General features: G+C 37.4%; 1 protein-coding gene across 1 annotated transcript in view; it reads left to right on the top strand.

The window, feature by feature from the left end:
• The window catches only part of GASK1B (golgi associated kinase 1B), an 80,394-nt gene extending 58,295 nt beyond the window's left edge, over positions 1 to 22,099 (top strand). Inside the window, exons 3-4 of the mRNA XM_073605777.1 lie at positions 11,112 to 11,338; positions 17,154 to 22,099. Of these exons, the coding sequence (XP_073461878.1) occupies positions 11,112 to 11,338; positions 17,154 to 17,361 (435 nt within the window). The 3' untranslated portion in view covers positions 17,362 to 22,099. The remainder of the gene's footprint in view (positions 1 to 11,111; positions 11,339 to 17,153) is intronic.
• The last annotated feature ends 2,252 nt before the right edge of the window (positions 22,100 to 24,351 follow it).

Here is a 24,351-nt window from a genome sequence, read left to right as displayed (position 1 = left end):
CAGGATGTGGACCAGAAGTTGATGGACAGCATGCCGGGGAAAAATTGCAGAGGCCTTGAAAAAGAAGGATCAACACTACAAATATTGACTCTTTGCATAAACTTAATGTAACTGTCAATAAAAGACTGACACTTATGAAATGCTTGTAATTATAATTTAGTATACCATAGTAACATCTGACAAAAATATCTAAAAACACTGAAGCAGCAGACTTTGTGAAAATTAATTAATGAGAAGGAATCTTTTTAGAATGTTTCATGATCAATACTAATGAAGAAAACATATGTTTGAGCATCTCAGTATCATGCATCTGGTGTGTTTAATTTTTATTATTACAAATCAATTAATTCATCAAAAAGATTATTTCTTTTGAAGACTTTATTGATGTATGCACCAGTGAAGGCACTCTGGAGTAAATTTTTAAAAAATGGAGCAGGCAGAATATGGAACAGCAGCTGTGCATCGCAACCAATTAGCTTCCTTCCTCAACTTGTGCAGCTAAGCCTTAAAAATTAAAGATAGAAACTGATTTGTTGCCATGCACAACTACTCCACATTTTGTCTGCTCTAGTTTGATAAATTCCACTCTATGGGGTTGATTTACTAAAACTGGAGAGCACAAAATCTGGTGAAGCTGTGCATGGTAGCCAATCACCTTAAGGGCCATACACATTATACAATTTTCTTTAGATTTTTTCCTTTAGATTTACCAAAACCATGTAGTGCAAGGGCCTGCCTGATTGCATACAAATTGAAAGTGTTTAGGTTTGACCTCATATTATATGGTTTTGGTGAATCGAAAGGAAAAAAATCCAAAGAAAATTGTATAGTGTGTATCCAGCTTTAAGCATAAGGGCCCTTATGTGCTTTGTTTTTTTTTTATCCCTATTCTGGAATATGAAGTGGTTTGGTAACTGTGTGTTCCATTCACTACACTATACCTCTTTTCATACCTCATACCCTTGGGAGTGAGTGGTTTTCTGCTATCACTGTACAGTTTCCATAATATGGACAGCTATCTGAGGAACTGCTCCTTTACATACAATACATTTATTCAAGCTTATGTTGGTGGTTACTAGAGGGGGATCCTTTGCCTTTCACAATTCTTTATCTCTTTGCCGCCATAGCCCTTGGGGGTACCTGGATTATTCTCAATCAGGACATACAGATACTCTCAGATCCATTTATAATATTTATAAATATTACACCAGGGTCTCCTGAAGCAGCACTAAATTGTGAATCATGTTGGAACGTCTGGGCACCTCTCTGTACAATATAAAGCCACCCAACCTCTTATGAAGCAAGCATATTTCTTCCTATACATCCTATTGTGATTTTAATTGTCACTTCATATATCTATTGATTAATGGGAGGTGTGGTTTGGGTAGCAGAGAATAGCACTCAGGGAATGTCTTGATGTTTTTAATTCCATGATCTGCTTTATGGATATTTTTACTATGTTGGATAACATAAAAGATTTGTCATTTTAATATAAAGGTTCATATGTCCGTTTACTAGGGTTATCTGCAGCACCTAAAAAGTCCCATCAGTTTCTACTTTTGGAGTAGTTGCCTTATTTTTGGAACTAGTGTGCTGGAAACCAGACAAATACTTCAGCTTTTATTTCTCAAGGGAATATTCTGGAAATACTGAGCTTCAAATTTACTAAGAGATAATTCTGTGTAAACTGTGTTAAAAATGCAAAAGGCGATTATAAGACATTTTTCTGTCATTACTGGTAATAGCTATTTATTATTATTTACTATTACCAATTTTTAAGGAACAAACTTAAGAGTCATTGTTCATCAAGAGGTGTAGATTTTGTGTATGTTGACTGGCCATTAAATGGCTTGGTAAGCATCCTCTGAGTTTACCAACCAATTAGGCAGTGAAACTCCTTTGAATGTAAGGAGGTAGGGCCCACATCTTATCTGATTATAAATAACAAACGGTGTATACACTAATATCTCACAGTGTGTAGGTAACCAAATAGCATAAGAGTATCTTGTATAATAAATGCTTCATGGAAGTATCTTTTATTGGTACATTGGTGGTTGAGGAGAAAGGCATTTCTGAGCTGTGCTGAAGCAACTAGCCCATTATTGTTTGCTACCTTCACTGCCCCTGCTTTTGCACAACTTTTACCAACTCAGATTTAGGTTATTTGTAAAAATCTTTACACTGAACATTTCTGCATAATGCACATTTAAAAACCATCCACCAAACAGTGTATTTTTACATTGTGACTTTTCCAATTCTAATAACTGGAACTCAGATTGTATTTCAGCCAAAATGAAAAGTCTTCCTAAGAAGTTATGTTTAAACATGTTCTGGCTTACCTTTTTATTTTGAAGACAATGTGTCAGATCAGCATATTATTTCTACAGTAAACCTGTGCTGATAAGTCTGTAGAAAGATGAAGTATCTTATCCTATACAAATCTTATTTTGACTTCAGAGAACCTTCCTGTGCACTTTGTCCTCACACAAGTAGTTGTGAGGCCTCAGCGTTTGTATTGAGTAACTTCTGTCAATAGTAACAGCATTCCTCACCCTCCTGTCACATTCCCCAGGTCTGGTGAGAAGCGAACGCATGCAAGCATTAGGAAACCCATTCAGAACAAGGCGTCCTTTTTATGGTTGAAATTCAATAGAAACTTGCAACTGATATGAGTTAATAAATTACACATATACAGAAGCAAAAAAGAACAGTGATTTATTAACTAATGAGTTATTACTATCTAATTATAGCCTGGTAAATGTCATTACACGTAAACTTATGGTCCTAAATTCTTTGTGCATGTTGTAGTTAGAGAAGCATTCTCTTTCAGGGTCTGGTATGCTTCTTTAGCAGATCATTATACAGTTGTTGTAAATAGCAGTTTTCAAACACTGTTAAAATGATGCCAGCATCATGACCTTTTGGTTCAACACATCAAGTAGCTGTTCTTTGTTTAGCTTAACATCAGAATCTTTGGTTACAGGTGTTTTGTCCCATGCTATTTATTCAAACAAGTATCTTTAATATTATAAGCTCATATTGTACTATATATGCAAACACCATTACATTAGTACAGGGGTCTCCAAACTTTTCAGTACGAGGGCCAGTTTGTATATTTTACAAATATTATCTGTCCAAAAAAAAACAACAGTTTTATAGATTAATATGATATGATTTAGAACAGCAGAAAACAACTTCAGTAAGGCCTCATGTACACTGGACGTTATAAAAACCCCAGTAGCCTTAGCTGTAGAAAGCTGTAGTTGTAGAATGAGTTTTTTGCAGTATCGTTTTTCAGTGTTTTTCAGCGTTTGCGTTTTTTCGCTTTTTTTTTTTTTCACTTCAACAAAAGCTTATGAGTCAAAAATGCTCATAAACGCTGAATAGCTGCGTTTTTTTTTTTTTTTTTTTGTGTTATTCAGTTATTTCAGTGTTTTTCAGAGTTTTTACAGCTGAAAAACTCAAGCCCACTAGTTTTGAGGATTTTTTCCAGCCAGGAAACGCCCCTGCTAAAAAATGCTGATAACTGCCTATGTGTGCATGGACACATAGGATAACATGCTGGGGAGTTTATTGGCTGCAGAAAAAAAAAAACGCCTGAAGCCAAAAACAACAGCTGTAAAAATGTCCAGTGTGCATGGGGCCTTAAACAAAACAAAGAAACTACAAATAAACTTGAGACCCTAGTTCCCCCTTACATTAGCATCCCAATCAAAGTTACATCAGTGTATCAATCAGAGTCCCTTCTTACATCAGAGGGCCGGATAAAATCTTGCAGCTGGCATATTAAATGATCTTAAACTTTGCTTCAGCCATGTAACACTTCCAAGACAATTTATATATTTTGCTTCAAAGCAATCCCAGAAATTAAATAAAAACTGGATCCTGCAAAATAAGGGAGGTCATTCTTACCTCTCTTGCTGCCAGAATTCCTCTCTGTTCAATAAAAATCCTCCTCTAAATTTGCCAGGAAAGCTGACACTCCTGGGAGTATCATCCACCTGGATTCTGGCAGAACAGACAATGGGAAAGGTAAGTTTTCCTTCTCGTATTTTGTAGGTATGACTATTTTGAAAACACATCATGACAAGGTCACTTTAATTTTCCTCACAAGCTAGAGTGAGGTGTTTATGGGTTAATTATACAACCAAAAAGTGATGTGATAGCTACAGTATTTTCTTTATATAAGTCTTGTATCGCATGTATTTTATTTATTTATTTATTTCAGGTACTTATATAGCGCCGTCAATTTATGCAGAGCTTTACATATACATTGTACATTCAGATGTATGTATAATATGTATGTATAGTAATAACGCTAAACTCTGACTTAAAAAAACAAAAACAAAGTATGTATTCTTAGCTTAAAAAAAAGTACCTTCTATTGCTCTCCTCTAAATCTTTCTTTTTGCTTCTGTAATCTGACTTTTTCTTAGAGGGTAGCTATATTTGTTCTAAATCAGTGGTTCTCAACTCCAGTCCTCAGGACCCACCAACAGGCCAGGTTTGCAAGATAGCTGAAATACATCACAGGTGATATCATTTGCTGCTCAGTGATTGCAGTATTCTAGTCTGCAACTCCCCAAGGTAATACTTAAAATCTGGCCTGTTGGTGGGTCCCGAGGACTGGAGTTGAGAACCACTGTTCTAAATGGACCCACTGCATGTACAACTACAGCAGCCCTCTCTTGCTTATTCTTGATATAAATTAGGAACTATGGACAATGGGATTTGTAGTGCATGGAGCAGTACACATGACATGAATTTCATGAAAAATTGATTACAGGGCCATTAGGCAGTGGATGTGTATGGATTATTTTTGGAGTTTTGGGTTAAACTCACAAAGCTTTCTGTGATTTCCTCCAGCTCTCATTAAGATGAACATATTCTCTGAAAGACTGGCAGAAATCTAGAGGGAACACAGATTTAAATTTGCGAAGTGTTATATTCCAGTTTTAAGTTTTAAAGGAAGTCAAAAGAGTGTTTTTATTACTGTCTGTTTTCCTTTTGGAGATTTCTCTGCAAATCTTGTCCCAATAACAAGATTGTGACCAGAACAGGGATTAACGAGGAGTAAAAGTTGACAGCAGTTCTTATTTGTCTGCTGTATCCAAAGGCAAAAAAATCAATAAAAAATAAAATAAAAAAGGTGGTATACCCCAAGGTTCAGTGTTGGGTCATTTCCATTATAACATATTTATAAATAATCATAAATGATATTGAGTTGGGATTAAAGGTACAACTTCAGTTTTTAAAGATGACACCAAGCTATTTAGTGGAATAACATTTCATAGAGTTCTATCTGCCGGTGGGTGTTGACCTGCGCTGCACTGGAAAAACATACTGCACACTACTTCACCACACAGTGTCTACAGACCACCACAATGCAGTGGTGTGAACCAGTCACATAAGAGACAAGGCATCTTGCCTTGTCTTGTGGTGAGGGTGCGGTGGGACTGTACTAGAATAGCCACCTGGTGCAGTCCCACTGCACCTGGTGTAAATTGACCCTAAGATTTACTAACATATTTCCATTGGCTTCCTGGTTCCCCTGAAAGCACAAGTGGTGTAACCCCAGAAATCCAGTACCTAAGCTGAAAGATCTCACAAGATCATGCAGTATTCTGACACTGTGCATGTGCATGATGAAGCGCTCCAGAACTAGTGTCCCCATTGGAAGATTTTCCCTCTAGATTCTAGACTGTTGATCAAGGGAATTTTCAATTACATTAGGAGATCAGGGAGGGTTTTTTTTACCTTACTGGAGCAAATTGGAGCTTGTTTATGGGGGTTTCTTTCCTTCCTGATGATCAACTTTGGGTATAGGGTTCAGTTAATGGAGATTTTATTGGCTGAACTTGATGTACTTGTGTCTTTTTTTCAACGTAACTATGTAATTGTATTTGTTACAGATAAAACACAAATGTCATCCAGAACATCTGACATACTGGTTATGACCTTAAATTAGTTTTGAATCATGGGGACTTTTACCACTTGCCGACCACTGCATGCCAATATACGTCGGCACAATAGCAGCGATGGGCAAATGGGCGTACCTGTACGCCCCCTTTAATTGGCGGGGCTTGTGACCGTGCATGCGGGATGTCCGCCGGTCTCCTGGCAATCGTGTCACAGAGCTGCAGAACGGGGAAGTGCCTATGTAAACAAGTAATTTCCCCGTTCTGCCTTGTGACATGACAGAGATCACTGTTCGCTGTCATGTGATCGCTGTGATGTGAGTTGAAGCCCACCCCCCACAGTTAGAATCACTCCCTAGGACACACTTAACCCCTTGATTGCCCCCTAGTGGTTAACCCCTTCCCTGCCAGTAACATTTATACAGTAATCAGTGCATTTTTATGGCACTGATCACTGTATAAATGACAATGGTCCCAAAATAGTGTCAAAAGTGTCCGATGTGTACGCCATAATGTCGCAGTCACGATAAAAATTGCAGATCACCAACATTGCTAATAAAAAAATGAATAATAAAAATGCCATAAAACTATCCCCTATTTTGTAGACGCTATAACTTTTGCGCAAACCAATCAATATACGCTTATTGCGATTTTATTTATTTTTTTTACCAAAAATATGTAGAAGAATACATATCGGCCTAAACTGAAGAAAAAAATATTTTTTTATATATTTTTGGGGGGGTATTTATTATAGCAAAAAGTAAAAAATATTGCTTTTTTTTCAAAATTGTCGCTCTTTTTTTTTGTTTATAGCGCAAAAATAAAAACCACAGAGGTGATCAAATACCACCAAAAGAAAGCTCTATTTGTGGGGAAAAAAGGACATCAATTTTGTTTTGCACGACCGCGCAATTGTCAGTTAAAGCGACCCAGTGCCGAATCGCAAAAATAGCTCTGGTCAGGAAGAGGGTAAAATCTTCCCGGGGCTGAAGCGGTTAATAGCAATGTTAATTTGTAGAAACATCCTATATGAGAATTATTTTGAGCTTTATTTGAGGGATTTAGGGACTACCTTATATCTGCCATGCAGGGTCAAGCATTGTTAGTCTCTGGGCTTTACCCCTCTCCTCTCTCACTAGCTGGTGCAGCGCTATTCACCAATAACTCTTCCTCCACTGTGGGATGTGCCCCGTGTGATGATGGTATATGATTGACAATAGCACTGTCTAATCAGGAGCCTTCATCTTACAGAGCTCATCCCAAAATGAAAAGAATGTGTATTGTTGAGTAGCACTGCTTTGGCCAGTGAGAAATACAAGTCAATTTCAGAGAGGAAAGGAGCAACCACACCCAGCATATAACCAGATCTGTGGATTTCAAAAATGCTGTGCAGATTGAGCCACAGGTAACCCATTTATTTGTCATAACAAGTTCCATCACAGTGACAGCTGGCATTGGGCACCCCTCCCACAGTGGCCCCTAATAAAAAATCCAATCCTAATTACAAGCTTTGTTCTGCATACATAGGGGTGCTCCTATGAAGAGTTTTGTAGCAGGAGCGCAAGTCCAAAAGCTGAACTCCTGGGTGTAGTGCTAGACCACCGGTATCACTGACACCTGGCAGTTCCAGTGCTATTGTCTGCCATATCCTCTGTCACTGATTACAGATCTAGAGCACATCAGGCCAGCCCACAGGCTGCTTCTTGGGCACCAGGGCAATAGAGGCATTATTAGTTTATAGAGCTGTGCTTCCCTCCCTTAGTATGAGTGCTTCAGAGCAGGGTAGAAGGCTGGCATCAGATTCAGTTACTTATGCTAGTTACATTAAAAATAAACTGAAATTTTCTAAAGGCAAATCTTTTTTTTCCAGTGACAACTGTCTAAAAGGGGGTTTCAACCCTCTCTGGATGGATTTGAAAGGGGATATTTCAATGGAGATACCTAATCCAGAGACAGCTATCTAATAGTGAATTTCATCTCACTTTGGATAGATTTACCGTACTCTAATTTCCTATTGTGTCACTGGGGAAGTAAAGGCACAGACAGCCAAAACACCTGAAGTTTTTAAAGCTTTCTCACACTATATAAAAAACTACCATTAAACAGGCATTGGACCTCTTGAGGCATTCTGCCCATTTCATGTAATTCTAGCTTGTCGTTTATATGCCCCACCAAGGGAATGTGTCTTCACACAGGCTGGGCACATAACACTTTTGCCGCGTACACACGAGCGGACTTTATGGCAGACTTTGCCCGGCGGACGGGATTTGGTCGGACAGTTCGATCGTGTGTGGGCTCCAGCGGACTTTGTTTTCTCAAAAGTTGGACGGACTTAGATTTGAAACATGTTTTTAAATTAATCCGTCAAAATCGAGTCCGGTCGAAAAGTCCACCGTCTGTATGCTAGTTCGATGGACATAAAGCCACGCTAGGCAGCTATTGGCTACTGGCTATGAACTTCCTTGTTTTAGTCCGGTCGTACGTCATCACGTACGAATTCGACGGACTTTGGTGGATTGTGTGTAGGCAAGTCCGTTCATTCAGAAAGTCCGTCGTAAAGTATGTCGAAAAGTCTGCCGGGCAAAGTCTGCCATAAAGTCCGCTCGTGTGTATGCGGCATTTAACATGCATGCATTTATAGTTATTACAGAAATGTGGTCCTGAGCGGTTCTATAAGAATGATTTCATGCTGCCCTTTTTTATATGATACATGTGTCAAGTAAAAGTAATCAATGATGCCTTGTTTAAACCAAGACAACCTATTTAAATCGACAGCAAAGATATTAAGTCAACCAAGGGTCACCAAACCCATCCTTTTTTAGGCAGATTGGGCAATTCTCTTATGTCTGGGGTTTACCTTTCCCATTCGCTAATTTTCTGTCCTGTAGACTGAGACCACTTATCAAATTAATAAATTGATCTGGTGTTAGTATGTCCTGGGAGTGAGTGCATCATGCTCAAATGAACAGCCACCATCTGGAGTCTATCTTGAAAATGATCCTACAATGCCCAATATTGGCAAGCAATGCAGTTGATTCAAAAGAAGTTGACAGATCAATAATATGGTATAATGGGCCTTGCCATCAGAATAAACATATTTTCCAATATATAAATATTTTTTTCAATAGAAAAGAGAACCCTCATTGTGCATGTAATAAAAGGTACCTTGCATCAACTCAGGAAAAATGAATAGCAGGATACCATGGTGCAGAGATTAAAACAAACATGGGCAGAGACCTTTTGTCCAGTAAAGTAAGAGATCTGCCATTTTATGGTCACGTTTATAGTGTTAAATGCAGCAACTGCTTGCAAAATATCCCAAAGATTCTTCAAATAGATGGAACCTGGTTGTTGTTTGTTATAGGGCTTCAGACAGAGGATGAGAGAATGCTTGTGGTTGCGGTAGACTGCCTCATCATTTAGGAAATAGCCTTGTTCTCCCTGGCTTAAAACCCTATATTTAGCAGTAGCATCATACTTTTATGTTCTCCAAGCTAAACATAGCTGTGCCAGGGTGGAGCCCAGGATGTGCATCAGTCACTTTCCCGACACATAGTTTAATGTGGGAATGTGGTAGTCTAAGTCTAAATCTGATTCATTCTCTCAAAACTAATTCATAGTATCCCTGTGTTCAGCTGCATTTGCAGTATATGATGATGCTTTTACTGTGTAGCAGATTGTAAGGTTATTTTGTATTTAAAGGGCTTAAATACTTAAAATAAAAGCGACTTTAAAGTGTATTTCTACTTGTGTAGCCAAAGTTATATAACACCTACTTTACATTTGTTACATGTTCTCATTCACATAGCAAAGCTTAAAAATATAAAAGAAATTGCAGCTTACCATTTTATATGCTCTTTTCTGGAACTTCCAGCAGGATAAAATTCTGTTTAGCTCTACTTGTTTTGAGGGTGCTGGGAAGCTGAGAGGCTAGGCTTCTCCATTGTATGTTCATGAGTAAGGATGGGCCTGATGTTAAAGTCCAACGCAAGTTTCGGCGAATACGAACATTATGGGGTGATCACGGCAAATTCAAGTGCCACGGAACGCACCATAATGCACTGCGAGATCGCAGTGCATTGGCGTCTGATGATTGGCCAAAGCATGCACCTGACCTGCATGCTTTGGCCAATCACAGCACGCTCTGCTGTAAGAGCCATGATTGGCCCCATACCCATTCACATGGGGGGTGGGATCTGGGGGCCCCTTGTTAAAGGGGCTTCCAGATTCTGATAAGCCCCCCGCCTGTAGACCCCCACAACCAGCGTTGTGGAGATGAGGCCCTTGTCCCCATCAACATTGGCTCTCGCTCGTCCCCCCATCCTGGCCTGCCAGGCTGCTTGCTCGGATAAGGGTCCAGTGTGGATTTTGGGGGGGACCCCCACGCCAATTTTGTTTTAAATTTTTATCGTGGAGTTCCCCTTAAAATCCATACCAGGCCAGAAGGGCCCATGCCGATTTTTTCATTGATTTTTCATTGATTTTTATCTATATTGCCGGCAGCTGGCAATACATTACAGCCATGAGCAATTTTAAATGACATTTTTTCCTTTAGAAATGTCATTTTGCTGTGGTACTGTAAAACACATCAGACAGAGGCTCCACTTTACAGGCAGACTAAGGGCACCCAACCCCCCCCCCCCCCCCCAGGCACAATATTTAAAGGAATATTTCATTTTTATTGTTTCACTTTAAGCATTATTAAAATGACTGCTCCTGAAAAAAGGTTGTTTTAAAAACTTTTTTTTAGCATTGATACATGTCCCCTGGGGCAGTACTCGGGTCCCCATACACCCTTTATGGCAATAACTTGCATATAAGCACTTTGAACACTTTTGATTTTTCATGTCCCAAAGACGGTAATAGGGTTCACATGTTCGCAAAAATTTTTTGCCTGTTTGCATGTTCTGGTGCGAACCGAACCGGGGGGTGTTCAGCCCATCCCTATTCATAAGAACTGAACTCAGCTAGTTCCGAGCCCAGCTATTGGGAAAGATCATGTTGAGCTAGCTGGGAATTGCTTGCATTCAGACATGAGACACCTTTTTTCTCAGAAAAATCCAGAAATTAAGACTTGTTTTTTTAGGTATCCTGTGTGAATGGAAACACATAAAAAAGTAGTTGCATTTGATTGATATACAGTACATTTTAGTTAATTTTTGTTAATCTCTCAAACTCTTAACTGCCTTGCAGGTTTACACTCGTTTTGACAAAAACTGCTGTGGCTTCAGACCTCGAAAAGAAGATACCTGTGTCCAACAAGGCCTACATTTAAAATGTGATGACCCCCAGAACATTGACCTAACACACATCGTACAAAGGAAACATGACCCTCGGCACTTGGTCTTCGTTAAAAATAAAGGATATTTTGACAGGAGTGAAGATAATTTGAATTTTAAGTTACTTGAAGGAATTAAAGAGTAAGCATCTCATGCATAGATAAAGAAAACTGTTTTTTTAATATCTTTAATAATCTGCTCATCTTCTTCTCCCCAGTTTGTTCCCTTGACCCTTTTTTTCCTTAGTTGCAAACCTCTACCTTCACTACTGAATTTATTTTGCAGTAAACACTCAGCTCTCTCTTTCCTGCCATGATAAACCTGTCTCTCAGGGTGTGATAGATACTCTGTTCTGCCAGCTTTGATTGACAGCTGCATTAACTAAACAGTATGTATATATCTATATATAGATATCTATAGATTTAGATCTATCTATATAAATATAGATATATATCTATATAGATAGATCTATATCTATATAGATCTATCTATCTATCTATCTATCTATCTATCTATCTATCTATCTATCTATCTATCTATCTATCTATCTATCTATCTATCTATATGATAACTAAAAGCCAGTCCCCTATAAGTAATAACCTCTCCCACCTCACCACTTACTTGATTAGTTTTCACAGGAGATGTCACTATCCTCTCTGTTAGATTTTTTGCTTCAATTGAAAGATGTCTTCAATCAGCAGCTAGTGGTAGATTCATCCAGAATATTCAAAATCCTCAAAGTCTCTCCAATTAGCCAACAAATGCAGGTTTTACAAATATTCATACTGGTGTTCTTCCTGCAGCTCTCCTGCAGTCAGAAGTGACATCCAGGCTGTGTTCCAGTGACTCAGGGCTCAGTTTTTCAGGTCAGGGGATTCCTTGTTGAGTTATCTGGAACAGAGCTGTGGCAGAGTTCACCCATATCCATTCTCTGTAGATTCACCTGTTGTGAGTAACTAATTGAAGTCTTGGCTGTGTTTGGTAATTTTTTTTTTTTTTTGCATTTATTTGTGGTTTTACTGTAGCAGATGTAGCTGGCTGGACACTGTGTATGGAGGACAGAAATTATTGTCCTTGTCTTCCCTTTACTTCTCCTTGAGGTTGGCAAGTTGGACAGTATTTTCTGTATGTGCATGTATTTCCTCATTTTTATTTTGCCCTGGGTCTATGTGTGTATGTGTTTGCAGCCAAGCACTGTTATGCTCAACCCATTATTTGACATTTGCTCTGGCCAAAACTTCATTGCACAGCATGGTAAGGGCCTAGTGTGTGTGTACTTTCTAGGATTCCTTGCACCACAGTATTTTTAAATTATGTTAGGTTCACCTAGTGTTTTAAGCCGAACCACCTGGTGCTGTCAACCACATCTTGCACAGCGTTTATGCACTCACTGGAATTCCATTGCTGAAACCTGTACTGGATGTTTTTAAATGTTTTGGAGATGATCTGTGTGCTTGCTAATAGAAAGAACTCATGCCTCATTTACAAGCTGTAATATGGCTCAATTTCAGCACAATGTGTTTTGAGTTTTTTTATGACAGCGAATTATTAGCTGTATATTATATATGCAGATTCACTTTAGAAATGTGAAGAGAAAAAATGGTGCCTTTTTGCTACTTACAAATCACATTTGGAATTGTCATTGGCGGCCATTTCTTATCCACCCTTCTATTTCCTCAGGTGCTCATTCCAATTCCTTTCTTCAAATGGAGGTATTCTCTTTTGTTTTGTAGGATTTATAGCTTAGTGCTTTCCTGATCGCAGAAGCTTAAAATGCCCACCACCACCTTCCCCAGTGGAATCTGCTGCAGAAATGCCTAATATTTCTATTTCTGTCAGGGTTCAGGGATCTGTCAGGATTTTATGTTAGATGAGATGTTCTTCTCTTCCCTATAGGAGAAGTCCCCAACAGCTGAATTTTAGTCAGAAGACGTTTGTTCCACTTTGAAATTTTGAGAGTTCCACCATTCCTTCCACTACCAAAATGACTGAGCTTGGTTTTCATAGACTTAAAGGTTCCACTAAAGGTTTTCTTATAGAAGGCACTCTGTTTTTCAAGGACCATAATGACAAAAAGTTGGAAGCAATATCTCAATCAATTTATTCATTGGTGGCATCTGACCTTTGACCCATGTTCCCTTCTGCACTAATTTCCCAGACTTTGGCTGAGTGGTCTAAATTACTAAACAGCGACCTGGTGACAGCTAGTATTGACACTTAGCTTGTCATTTGCTTTGTCTGATGACTGTTGAGTTGATCTTTTGTACAATGTAGCACTGGATGCTAGCCATTTTATGTCTCCCAAAGGGTAACTTTTTGCTCTGTCCAGATTTGCATGGCATTCTGGCTTAAGTGCTGGTCAGAGGATCAGCAGTATGTAAAGATTTTGAAATTACTACCTTTCATGGAAGACGATGTCTTTTTTGGCCCTGCATTAGAAATCATTAAAATGTGAAGGGGGATTAATTTTCTCATCTACCTCTGCTACACCAGGTTTAGAATCAATAACACAGGTCAGTGCCTTCTCTTGCATTAAAACATACCATTATTTTCTCCAAGTCGGGTTCCACTGAACCACCAAGCTTCTTTTACACCCCTGGGCTCTGGGACTTGTAAGCCTTCTTGACAGACTAAAAACTCAAAGCCTGCAAATAAATCCACCTCAGCATAAAAATCCACCCCCATCAGATCCATCACAGGTGTTGGGATGTCTGATGGCCTTTGCAGATGTTTGGGAGGTTTGCATAATTGACGCTTGGGTGCAGTAAGTTGTTGCCACTGGTTACAAAATAGAGTTTCAGCTTCTTTCTTCACCTCAATTTTTCTCTTTGTGTTCTTTCATGACACCTCAGCAATGTTGATTAGACTTTCTTTTAGCCACTCAGAAATCATTGAGTTATTGCTCTCTTTCCTTCAGATTTCAAGGTTTTTATGCAAGCAGGATTACAGTTCCGAAACTCAAATGAGGCCTTTGCTCTGTCTTGGATTTATAGACTTTGAATAATTGTGTTTGGCCTGAAAGGTTTTGAATTAACTCTATTTGGTCAATAATTGCCTCCCTCATTGTTGAGACTTCTTAGCATCCATGGTCATGAGAAAAACATATTAACAGTCACTTTCCCATCTTTTTTCTATTTAGGTCACCAGTTATTTCTAGCTTTGCTGTGGGCAAAAACCACTACCAATTTGTGGTCCTTCCTTGCCTTATCTGGACCCCAAGAATATTCACCAAAGACCTTGCAGTGGTTATGGGTCTTCTTCATGTTATATGTGTTCCTGTCATCGGATATCTATATTGTAAACTGCTGCATGAACAGACCTCTCTGACTTTGGAATCCAATGTGTCACTAATACAGTGGACCTTGGATGACTTTTGATGGATCTTGAATATCAAGATGTCATCTCTGGTTCCATCACATTATTAGTTGTGCTTGGGCTTTTTCCTGGATACTTTTCAAGATAAGGTCTTCCTACTCCAGACATTTCCTTGAATGTGTTAGCTCATACGATAACCTTTCCTTTTGTCAATCACTTTGACTAGATGGGTCTCTAAGTTATCAGCAATGTCCTGTAAAGAGCTTTATACAAACACAAGGTTTTTTGGAAACAAGGACCTAATTTTTGCTGCTTTTCAGCTTAATGAGCATAGTGTGTTACCTTTGTTTTGTTCAGGTCTGGTAAGGACTGTTGAGTTTTGCCTCTCTGCTCCTGCTTTTTTTTAGGCAAATGGATTCCCTGTATGTTATTCCAGAAGGTCTTCCAAAAGGTTCTTTGGCTTTGAGGTCCCTAATTTATCAGTAAATTATACAGGTTTTTGTTCAGGCCTAGGCATGATAAAGTGCTTCCTTTGCCTATTAAAGCCCACTTCAATAGAGGAGGCTTTTTATCATTAGGCCTCTGTCCCTCAGACCTGTAATGACAGAAATGTTCTGCAAGCAGCTGTTTCAGTCCTTGGTTTTCCGTTGTTATGGTTTTTTTTTTCTGTTGAGCTGGTTCACCTGCCTTGTTTTCATGTGCTCCCCTTCTTTTTGTACTGCTTTTGGATGTCCCTACATTGCTTGGTTATCATCAAGATGTGTCCCTCAGTGAACAATAGAGATATAGAATTTACTCACTGTAAAACCCTATTTTCTGAGTCCATTGAGAACCACAGTTCCCTCCCCTCATTTGTTATTGTTCTCTATTTGAACAGTTCACTACAGCTGGCAAGATGTGAAGTAGGAGGGGTTATAAAGGGGGTTGGCATTCAATTTCTACATGCATAGTGTCCATTTCCTCTGTAGGTGACAATGGTTATCATCAGGCAGTGTCTCTGGAAGTGAGCGGAACTCTCCAAGCAGAAATTCAAATTCTGACCTTTCACTACTTTACTAAAGAAAAGCTTTTTAAGTTCTGTCGGTTTCAATGTTGGAGAGTCCCCCACTCATTTCCTTTTTGATAAAACAATGCCAGGTGAGGGAAAATCTCTCTAAAAAAAGGCCTGGATAGGAGAAAAAACCTGGCAGGGGCCCTAACCATTCCCTGATGAGTAAAGGGACAGGGGATTATAACGGTGCTAAAGTATTAAATGTGAAAATGAGAAGGAAATGTAAAATTACAAAATTTTATTGCACAATATTAAATACATGGAAAGAGCAATAAAATGGTTAACAACCAAAAAGCATATATATTGCGTGTGACCCAAATGCGATAGGGTGGGCCGGATGGAGACAGCCATCAAAGCAAAAGGCTCGGTTTCCTACATGTTTCGCCAAGGCATTGGCTTCCTCAGGGAACAAGAGCTCTATTTCAATATAAAAAGATCTGTACATTGGGATACAAAAAACATCATATAAACAAGCAAGAACGCTAGAAAATGGACTGTTTTAAGCATGACTGAGTGTTGGAATATTATGGCTGGACAATCTCACACAGGGAGGTAACCCTATATAGCCCCGGGATACCAAACATACCTGAGCGACCGACACCCAGGGAGGCACGACAAATGACCCCCAAAGGGGGAAGGGCAGGCTGCACCGTATTTGTGCTTGCAGGGGGCACGCAGTAAACCTGGCAATAGAATATATTGAAGGTTAGAGATAAATGATGAGTAGGTAAGTATTGGGTATGTATTAAACATTACATTAAGGGAACACGAAGAGTGATGTGTTATACATCAATTAAATAGGGCAGAAAAGCCTCTAAAGAACTCACACTATTTATTAAAAGCAAGTTGATTGATAGAGGGGAAAATACCTGTAGATGGATTCAAGGACACACAGGAGCAATTGGCAAGATTGGCAATTGGATAAATAGTGACCTATGTGGGAGAACATAAGCGAATTAACATTGTGAATATACCTGGCAGTCATCTTAGAGAAGGATAGAGGAGATCACAAAGAAAGGCTTACCTAATGAGCTATATTGTAGGGCATGTGACTAACACCAGACCCCAGTGTTCACATGATTTGTGTGGACATGAGGAATTAAAGGATGGTAGGGAATTGGTGAGTCCTGAAAGAGGATAAATAGAAAGGGCTGGATTGAGAATGAAGGAACAGTATTTGGGTCCCACGCAATATATATGCTTTTTGGTTGTTAACCATTTTATTGCTCTTTCCATGTATTTAATATTGTGAAATAAAAATTTTGTAATTTTACATTTCCTTCTCATTTTCACATTTAATACTTTAGCACCGTTATAATCCCCTGTCCCTTTACTCATCAGTTATCTAATTACTTTGGGATGAGGTGCCGTATCCAACATAACCATCTAGCCACAACTATATTTTTTCTAACCATTCCCTGCTCTACTCAAAACTTAAGGCCTTAGTCCCTAAAGGGAAATTTTCATATAACAAAGAAAAATATTCCCATATGTATTATATTATATATATTTGAAAAAAGCAATGTTTACAATGTTTAATAAAAACATTAATATACTAAACTTTTTTTTTTTTTTAACCATTTGCTCCAGGTTCCCTGAATCTGCAGTTTCTGTGTTAAAAAGTCAGAAACTCCGTGAAAGACTCCTTCAGTCATTTTTTCTGGACAAGGTTTTCTGGGAAAGTCAACGAGGACGTCAAGGAATTGAAAAACTTATTGATGTAATAGAAAGAAGGGCTAAAATCCTGCTGACTTACATTAATGCCCACGGAATTAAGGTCATACCAATGAATGATTAAATTTACCAATCACCTCAAAGAACTAAGCAAGTGAAAGTAGAATTGTTATGCCACATTTACTTGAAACAGCACACAACTCAAAAATATGTGTAAAGCCAATTTATAATGGGAAGTATAGTCTTCTAATTGTAAGTGTGGAGTAATAGTGTATTGCACTATCATTACTGAATTTACAATCAACAATTGAATGTCCTTCATGTTTGGACTGCATAAAAGAATGTTGGTGAGATAAACTTGTCCTAAAGATTGATGTGAGTATTTATCCGCTGACATTGTTGTATGTTTCAGTTTGAATGAAGCATCATTATAGGACTAATTAGTATTCGATAATCTGCATTTTGGCTCTAAAATGATGACATTGTGGTTTATGGAAAAGTATGTTTTCCTTGAAATCATGGCTTTGGAATATATAACATAGATTCCAGTTTCTTATTTTTATGTTTTTTAAAAATATATAGTCATTTACAATGTGCATTGCACCAGAGGCACTTAAAGTAGAACTATGGTCTCCCATTTGCTGCAGCACTTGACTGTAAGTGCATCTGCATGCTCAGTTTTTACTTAGTTCCTTTGCAAAGTCTTAACAATACTTGTTGATCCTGCCAGTAAATTCCACCTCATGCAGTTTCTTGTAATGGTGTGACAACACTACTGTGACTGTGCCTGCTTGCACTACAGTGGAATAAAAATGCTGTAGGGGTGTGGCTGTCAGCATTCTCACTACTGTTTCATAAGCATGTGACTTGTTACCCAGCAGCTGGTCACACCTAGCCCTGCCCTCTGCTTTCTGGATTGGCAGCACTGCCTCTGTTGCTAAAACCCTCCGTGAGATGCAGTGTCTGAGAGGTGGAGCATGAGAGGTGGAGCATGTGAGATGGAGGAGGATGGGAGCTTACTCAGGAGTGAACCATTTAGGATTGGGAGGTGCCAGGCACACTGTGGAGCACCACATCCTAATAGTAAGAGCATGAACCCCAACATTTTTCGAAACCACAAAACTGACTTTTGAGATGCCCCAATGAAGCCACAGTGTACCACAAAGTAAAATAATATACACCCCTGCACAAATTTATTCTTACAAACTATTAATGTGGACCACTACAAATTATACCACAAATCAGACAAATATACACAAATAATTTTTCATGCATATTCAGGTAATCAATACATCAATGATGTCATGTGGGGCAATCAATTTCATTTGGCAAGTATTATCCTTAATTATAAAAAAACATGTCCCAGTTATCTGGCCCCTTTGGGTCTTATCCTCTTGAGAAAGCAAGGGACAAGCTGTGCAAAACATGTAGAGGTACATGATATTATCACAATTAAGGATAATACCTGCCAAGTGGAATTGATTGCCCCACGTGGTAGAATTTTTTGTATATTTTTGTCTGATTTATGGCATGATTTGTAGAGGTCCATTTTAATATTTTTGTCAGAATTTGTCAGAATAAATGTGTGCAGGGGTGTACAATATTTTACATTTATTTTACATTATTGTGCCCTGTGGCTTTCTTGGGGCACCTCAAGAGTCAGTTTTGTGTTTTTAAACATTTTGGGCTTACTAAGGAGAAAGGAGGATTTGGCTTATTCAGGGGAGGTAAAGATTTTTTATTTATTTTATACAGCTTTTGCATCAAATAGTAACTAGATTTGGGACCGATTTAGACTGCCACACAGTAGATGTATCTTGTAGTAACCCTTACCTTTCCATTTGTTAAAATGCTGCCTTCTTGGTGCTTGCTGAAGGTATTCAACAAGCCAAATGGGTTTAACAGTGGTTTTCTCCACTGAACATAACGGTTCCTCCCTGCTGGCAGGAGAAACCACAGCATGCATGGGTTACTTTAAATCCCATTTCCATCATTCTGCAAATTTTGATTAGTAAGGCAGAGCAGTGTATTCTTCAGTTTACTAAGTTTTTGCTGTTGGGGAAAATGTTCAGACTTAGTTTTTTTCTTGGGGGAATTAAAGACACAGCTTACCTAAGCAATATGCCTGGGAAAAGAAGCCTCAGTGAGTAAAGGGAATATGAATATGCCATTGGCTCTCAATAATAATAAATATTGGGAGCCATACGAAGAACTTTCTCTTAGAGTTTGTTTGACTCCATCAATAATACAGTGAGCAGTGATAATATGCAAATTGCAATAGCCAAATCTGGCTTTTCAGAAGTCATTTGCTAACTGATTGATGAAGGTGTTCCTTCACTTTGTATGGTTATGAATTTTTGCATTTATTTTTAATTTCATACACTAGACTAGATTGTTCTTCTGTTACCTGCTAAACCTTTCTCAGAAATATAGTTAAGCTTCTATGCAAATGTGATGGAACTAAATAGATTCTAAAATTGATTTAGAAAGTGGTTGATTTCACATTCTCATCTTTTATAATCAAATTTTTCAAAATAATGGAGGCAGCCTTTAAAATAAAAGGATCATTTCTACTGTATTTTTTATTAATACATATATTTATTCAATATTTTAACATGCAGTACACTGATACTAGTTATTAAACAATATTTGCTACTTTATTTCCAGTATTAAAACCTGCACACCAATCACATATTTAGCAGACAATTTAAAAGTAAATCTTTATTATTATTACAATGATCAGTTTAATTAACAAAAAAATACAATACAAAGGTTTTAATACATTTCTTGTAACAGCAAGCAGTATATTTTGAACTGATATTACAGGCATATTATCTTTCTTTCATACAGGACCAAAAAAACTTTGGAGATGGTTAAAAGAAACTAGAACAAGATTAGAGGTGTTGCCCATATCAATCAATGATTCTTTGATTTATTTTTCTTATACAGGTTAGAGAATGAATTCTAATGCAGATGAACGGTTGCTTTGGGCAATGAACCAGTTTTAATTTTGCTCCAGTTTTTATCTTATCCCTTTTCTCCTTGTTATTACATTTCCTTGCAGCTTTATTTTTTTAATGTAGGATTGGAGTGTTGGTCCTTTAGACTGACAATATTATAAAATGTATTGGGGTAAACATTTTTTGCTAGTTTTGGAACGTGACATAAAGTGACGAGGGCAACACCTGAAGGACAAATGAGGTTTAAATGAAGGGAAATAAATGTATTTTTTTCCTCTGTAACATGCTAAATGGTCAATATAATTTATTTGAATTTTAAAATGACTCTGTATTTTGCACAAAGTAGATTTATTTTATAGGAGGCATAATAAGCTTCCTGTATTTACCTTCCCACCCTTTCCCACCATGCTGACCAATTTACATATACCCCAGGAAACTCCTGTGTACATTTCAACTTAATGTTAACTTATCATGTGACAAAGCTTAGCTCTGGTGGTGGGAAACCTCAGGGAAGGCAATTACAGGATACATATTTTGCTTTTTATACAGTGAACATATTAATTTTCTATTTAATTATTTACTTATCACTGTGGCTAAAGTAAAGGTATAAATTAAAGCTGAGTTCCAAGCAAGCAGCAAAATGTACAGTTGAAATACATATATGGAAACCAGTCTACCTGCCAAAGGATTTGTGATTCTTTGCATCCATTCTTGGAATCGAGGCACCCCTGTCAGACAGAGCAGTCATGTCATTAACCTCCACTTCAGCAGTACAGCTTTGATCAAGAATTAGACAATGAAAGATCACCAGTACAGTAATGACTTATAACACTTCTCATCTTGCCAGTATGTATACTGTCAGAATTGAGCTCCTAGTTCTGGTTCTTGTTTTTCAAGCTTGAACACTGCAGTACAGAGCATTACAGAAAGCTAATATTTAGACATATTTAGGTGCTAGTAAAACATAAATTTATTTTTTTTTAAATGAAAACCTAACTGCATTATTATTTTTTTTATATCTGCCTGGAGTTCAACTTTAATTGTGCAATAGGCATGTGGCCTTTTACTGTTTTATCAGAAAATATGTACAAAAAATAGGCGTTATTTAGTGGCACAGATGAAATATGAATTATTTTAAGCAATCAGTAAAACATTTATTTTAACATTTAAATAACAAAAATAAATAAAAATCTTCCAGTTTTCTCTGTTCAAACACATTCATAGAGTTGATATCAAATCATGAATAGTGGACATGAAAGCACCAAGAAACTATTAGCAAGGGGTCATGGTTTGGCCCCTTGTTTTCTTGAACCCCAGTCACTGGTATGACCAAGGAGATCCTGTTACTATGTATTTGATATTTGGTCTTTTTCCTAATTTTTTCAGCCTTTGATCCTCTTTCTTGTCCATTTTCTCTTTAGTTTATTCTCATGTATTCCTAATTATGTATGGTCAGAAAAATTGAATGCATCAACAGCATTATTAATGATAAGCGTTTCCCTACTAATTCAGCACTGCATTTTCATTTTTATTTTTTTTCCTCTGATGGTCTTTGCAACATAATTGCCTTTTAAATTATTATTGTGGTTCATTTAATATGTTTACAATGGAACTAAAAGAAAAAAATGCACAGAACGTATATTTAAATATAGTTTTTTTTAAATATAAAAATGTTATATCTGCATAGCACTTAAAGTTGTGTCAATGCTAAAGAAGTGACCTATCAAAGGTTAATACCAAGTAACATTGTGTTTAATCCTTACATTGTAAGAGATTGTGTTCCTGAATCACACTGTAAACCCAGGTGTTACATATGGTAACAATGTAAAATCGCCTTTTTTTACCATGTTGGTAATTGTTTTGTAGATTTTCAGATTTGATGAATAAATAAATATGCAGTAATTTTTTTTATTCTAGTAAGCAGTATACAGCATAAGCATAAACCTTTTCATAATTCTTAACAGCTGTAATCCTAAAATTCAACCAAAAATAAAATGAAGTTGTGAATTAAATAATACGCTGGGGTTTTAATCGCCACCAGTTTTTCAGTGATAACATATCCTCCACAACTGCAATAGGATCACAAAATATGGCCCCTCTAAGAAAAAAAAAAAAAAAACTTATCTTTCCAGTGGGCACTGAATCTATTCCTCCTTGTTTTGCAGAAATACCACTGCTATCTGACACTTGTTGGTTTGTTGGATAATGTGTCCTCTGCTGGATGATATGGTATGTCCTGCTGGCTTCAACATCACTGCTGTGCCCCTGTAGTGACGTAGTGACTAGTAGAAGGAACCACAGCACCCAGCAGGGGACATGTTATTTAACACAATCATAAGTGCCAGATAACAGTATCTGCAAGACAACGGAAAATTACATTTTGTGATCCTACTAACTGGGCCTTTTAGAAACGTTCTTCTCTTTTTCCGATTACATCTAACAGTATCGTTGCATGGACGCTGTTGCCATCTTTTTATTTCACCACCTATCATGTCACAGCATTCTAGAAGTCCACAGGCAACTGCTGTGAAAAGCATGTAAAATCAGCTTCTATTGATTTTTTTTCTATTGGCGAACAGCACAGCTAATACAAAAAAAAAAATTCTCAGTCACCAGACACTTAAATCAATGCAGCTCGCCACCAAAAATAAAGTGTGGGTTTTTATTGATTGTAAATGGAATAATGGCATGTGCATTTGGATAATTCTTGTCTTAGTTTAAGCAACATATTCTTAATATGCTGTAACTAACTATCCAATCACTCTCTTAAAGTTCTTAAATATTACAAACAGGCAATATACAATTGTATCATCACTCACTATGTTAATATTTTAAACAGAAGACATACTGTTTTCAATACTTCATAACAAACTGAGATTCAAAAATCTTTTTATCTATAATTCTCTGAAATTCTATGCTATCTGTCAATTTCAAATGCATTATTATACTTATATTGTCACATACCTCTTTCATTATGTAGATTAATACACAAAAGTTAAGGGTAACTTAACCCAAAGAAAAAAATGTAACATAGCACTTACCCTTGAAGGAGCTGATAGAATTTTTTGGGCTCTTCTGCCTTTTCTATTGGTGGCCCATCCTGTAGCTGCAGCCAGCAACACACCAACCCATCAGTCGTGGCAATTAAGGTTCAATATTTTTCGTTTCTTAGTTAACTTGTGGAGAGAGGCTTAGGGGTATTTTTTACAGACTTTACAGAACCAAAGCACAGAAGATTCATATGCTAATGTTATGCTAAAGGATAACTGCATTTTGCTAAACGTATATAACAAGCTGTTTTGCAATTAATTGTTCCTACAATTACCTTTTCATTGGTAGTTATGATGTTCTCAGATCCCAGATTCAATATAAATTACATATATATATCACAGTATTTTTATATACAGTATATACACATACTGTGTATATATATATATATATATATATATATATATATATATATATATATATATATATGTATTCAAGCTGGCTAGCTACATTAATGGGATTTTTTTCCAGTACAGCTCAGCTGATGTCACAACCCATAGTGTATAGAATCTGCCTTTTTTTCAGCAAAAGTTGATATTTTCAGGCCAGTAGAATTTTGTAGCACAGTAAAATCTCATGCTTTCCGTAAAAAGTGACGACAGATGTGAATGGCACAATAAAGCACAGATACACTACTGCAGATAATGAGAGCAAGTGCCTGACAAGGAGCTAAATATGCTAGCCCCTTTTAACATTGTACAATATATATGTGCATATATAAATAGGCTCACTCATTTTCTGACAGTCCATTATACAAAATATAATATATTGAAACGTATTTAAAAATAAATAAATAAATAAAGATGCGTAATATTTTCTTTCGCCACAGGATTAAATAGTAAAAAGAACAATCTGTTCCTAGGGTTTACAATCTGTATCCAATTAAAATGGAAACATTTGTGGCCTTCTTCATCTTTTAGGCTATTAGGGAAATAGACAGACAGATCATTGTGTTGACTAAAAAGGTTCTAAAAGTTAATATGTTTAAAGGAGATAGTGGTTAGAGATCATTAGTGGGTATTAAAACAGATTGGTAATATTCACTACCCACAGCTGCTTTCTGTCTCTGTAGACGTGGATAAAGTCTCAAAATGTGCCCAAGGGAA

The sequence above is a fragment of the Aquarana catesbeiana genome, linkage group LG01 (assembly GCF_042186555.1).
Source record: "Aquarana catesbeiana isolate 2022-GZ linkage group LG01, ASM4218655v1, whole genome shotgun sequence".
In the NCBI taxonomy this organism is placed as follows: Eukaryota; Metazoa; Chordata; class Amphibia; order Anura; family Ranidae; genus Aquarana; species Aquarana catesbeiana.
This window is presented reverse-complemented; position numbering and strand designations above follow the sequence as displayed.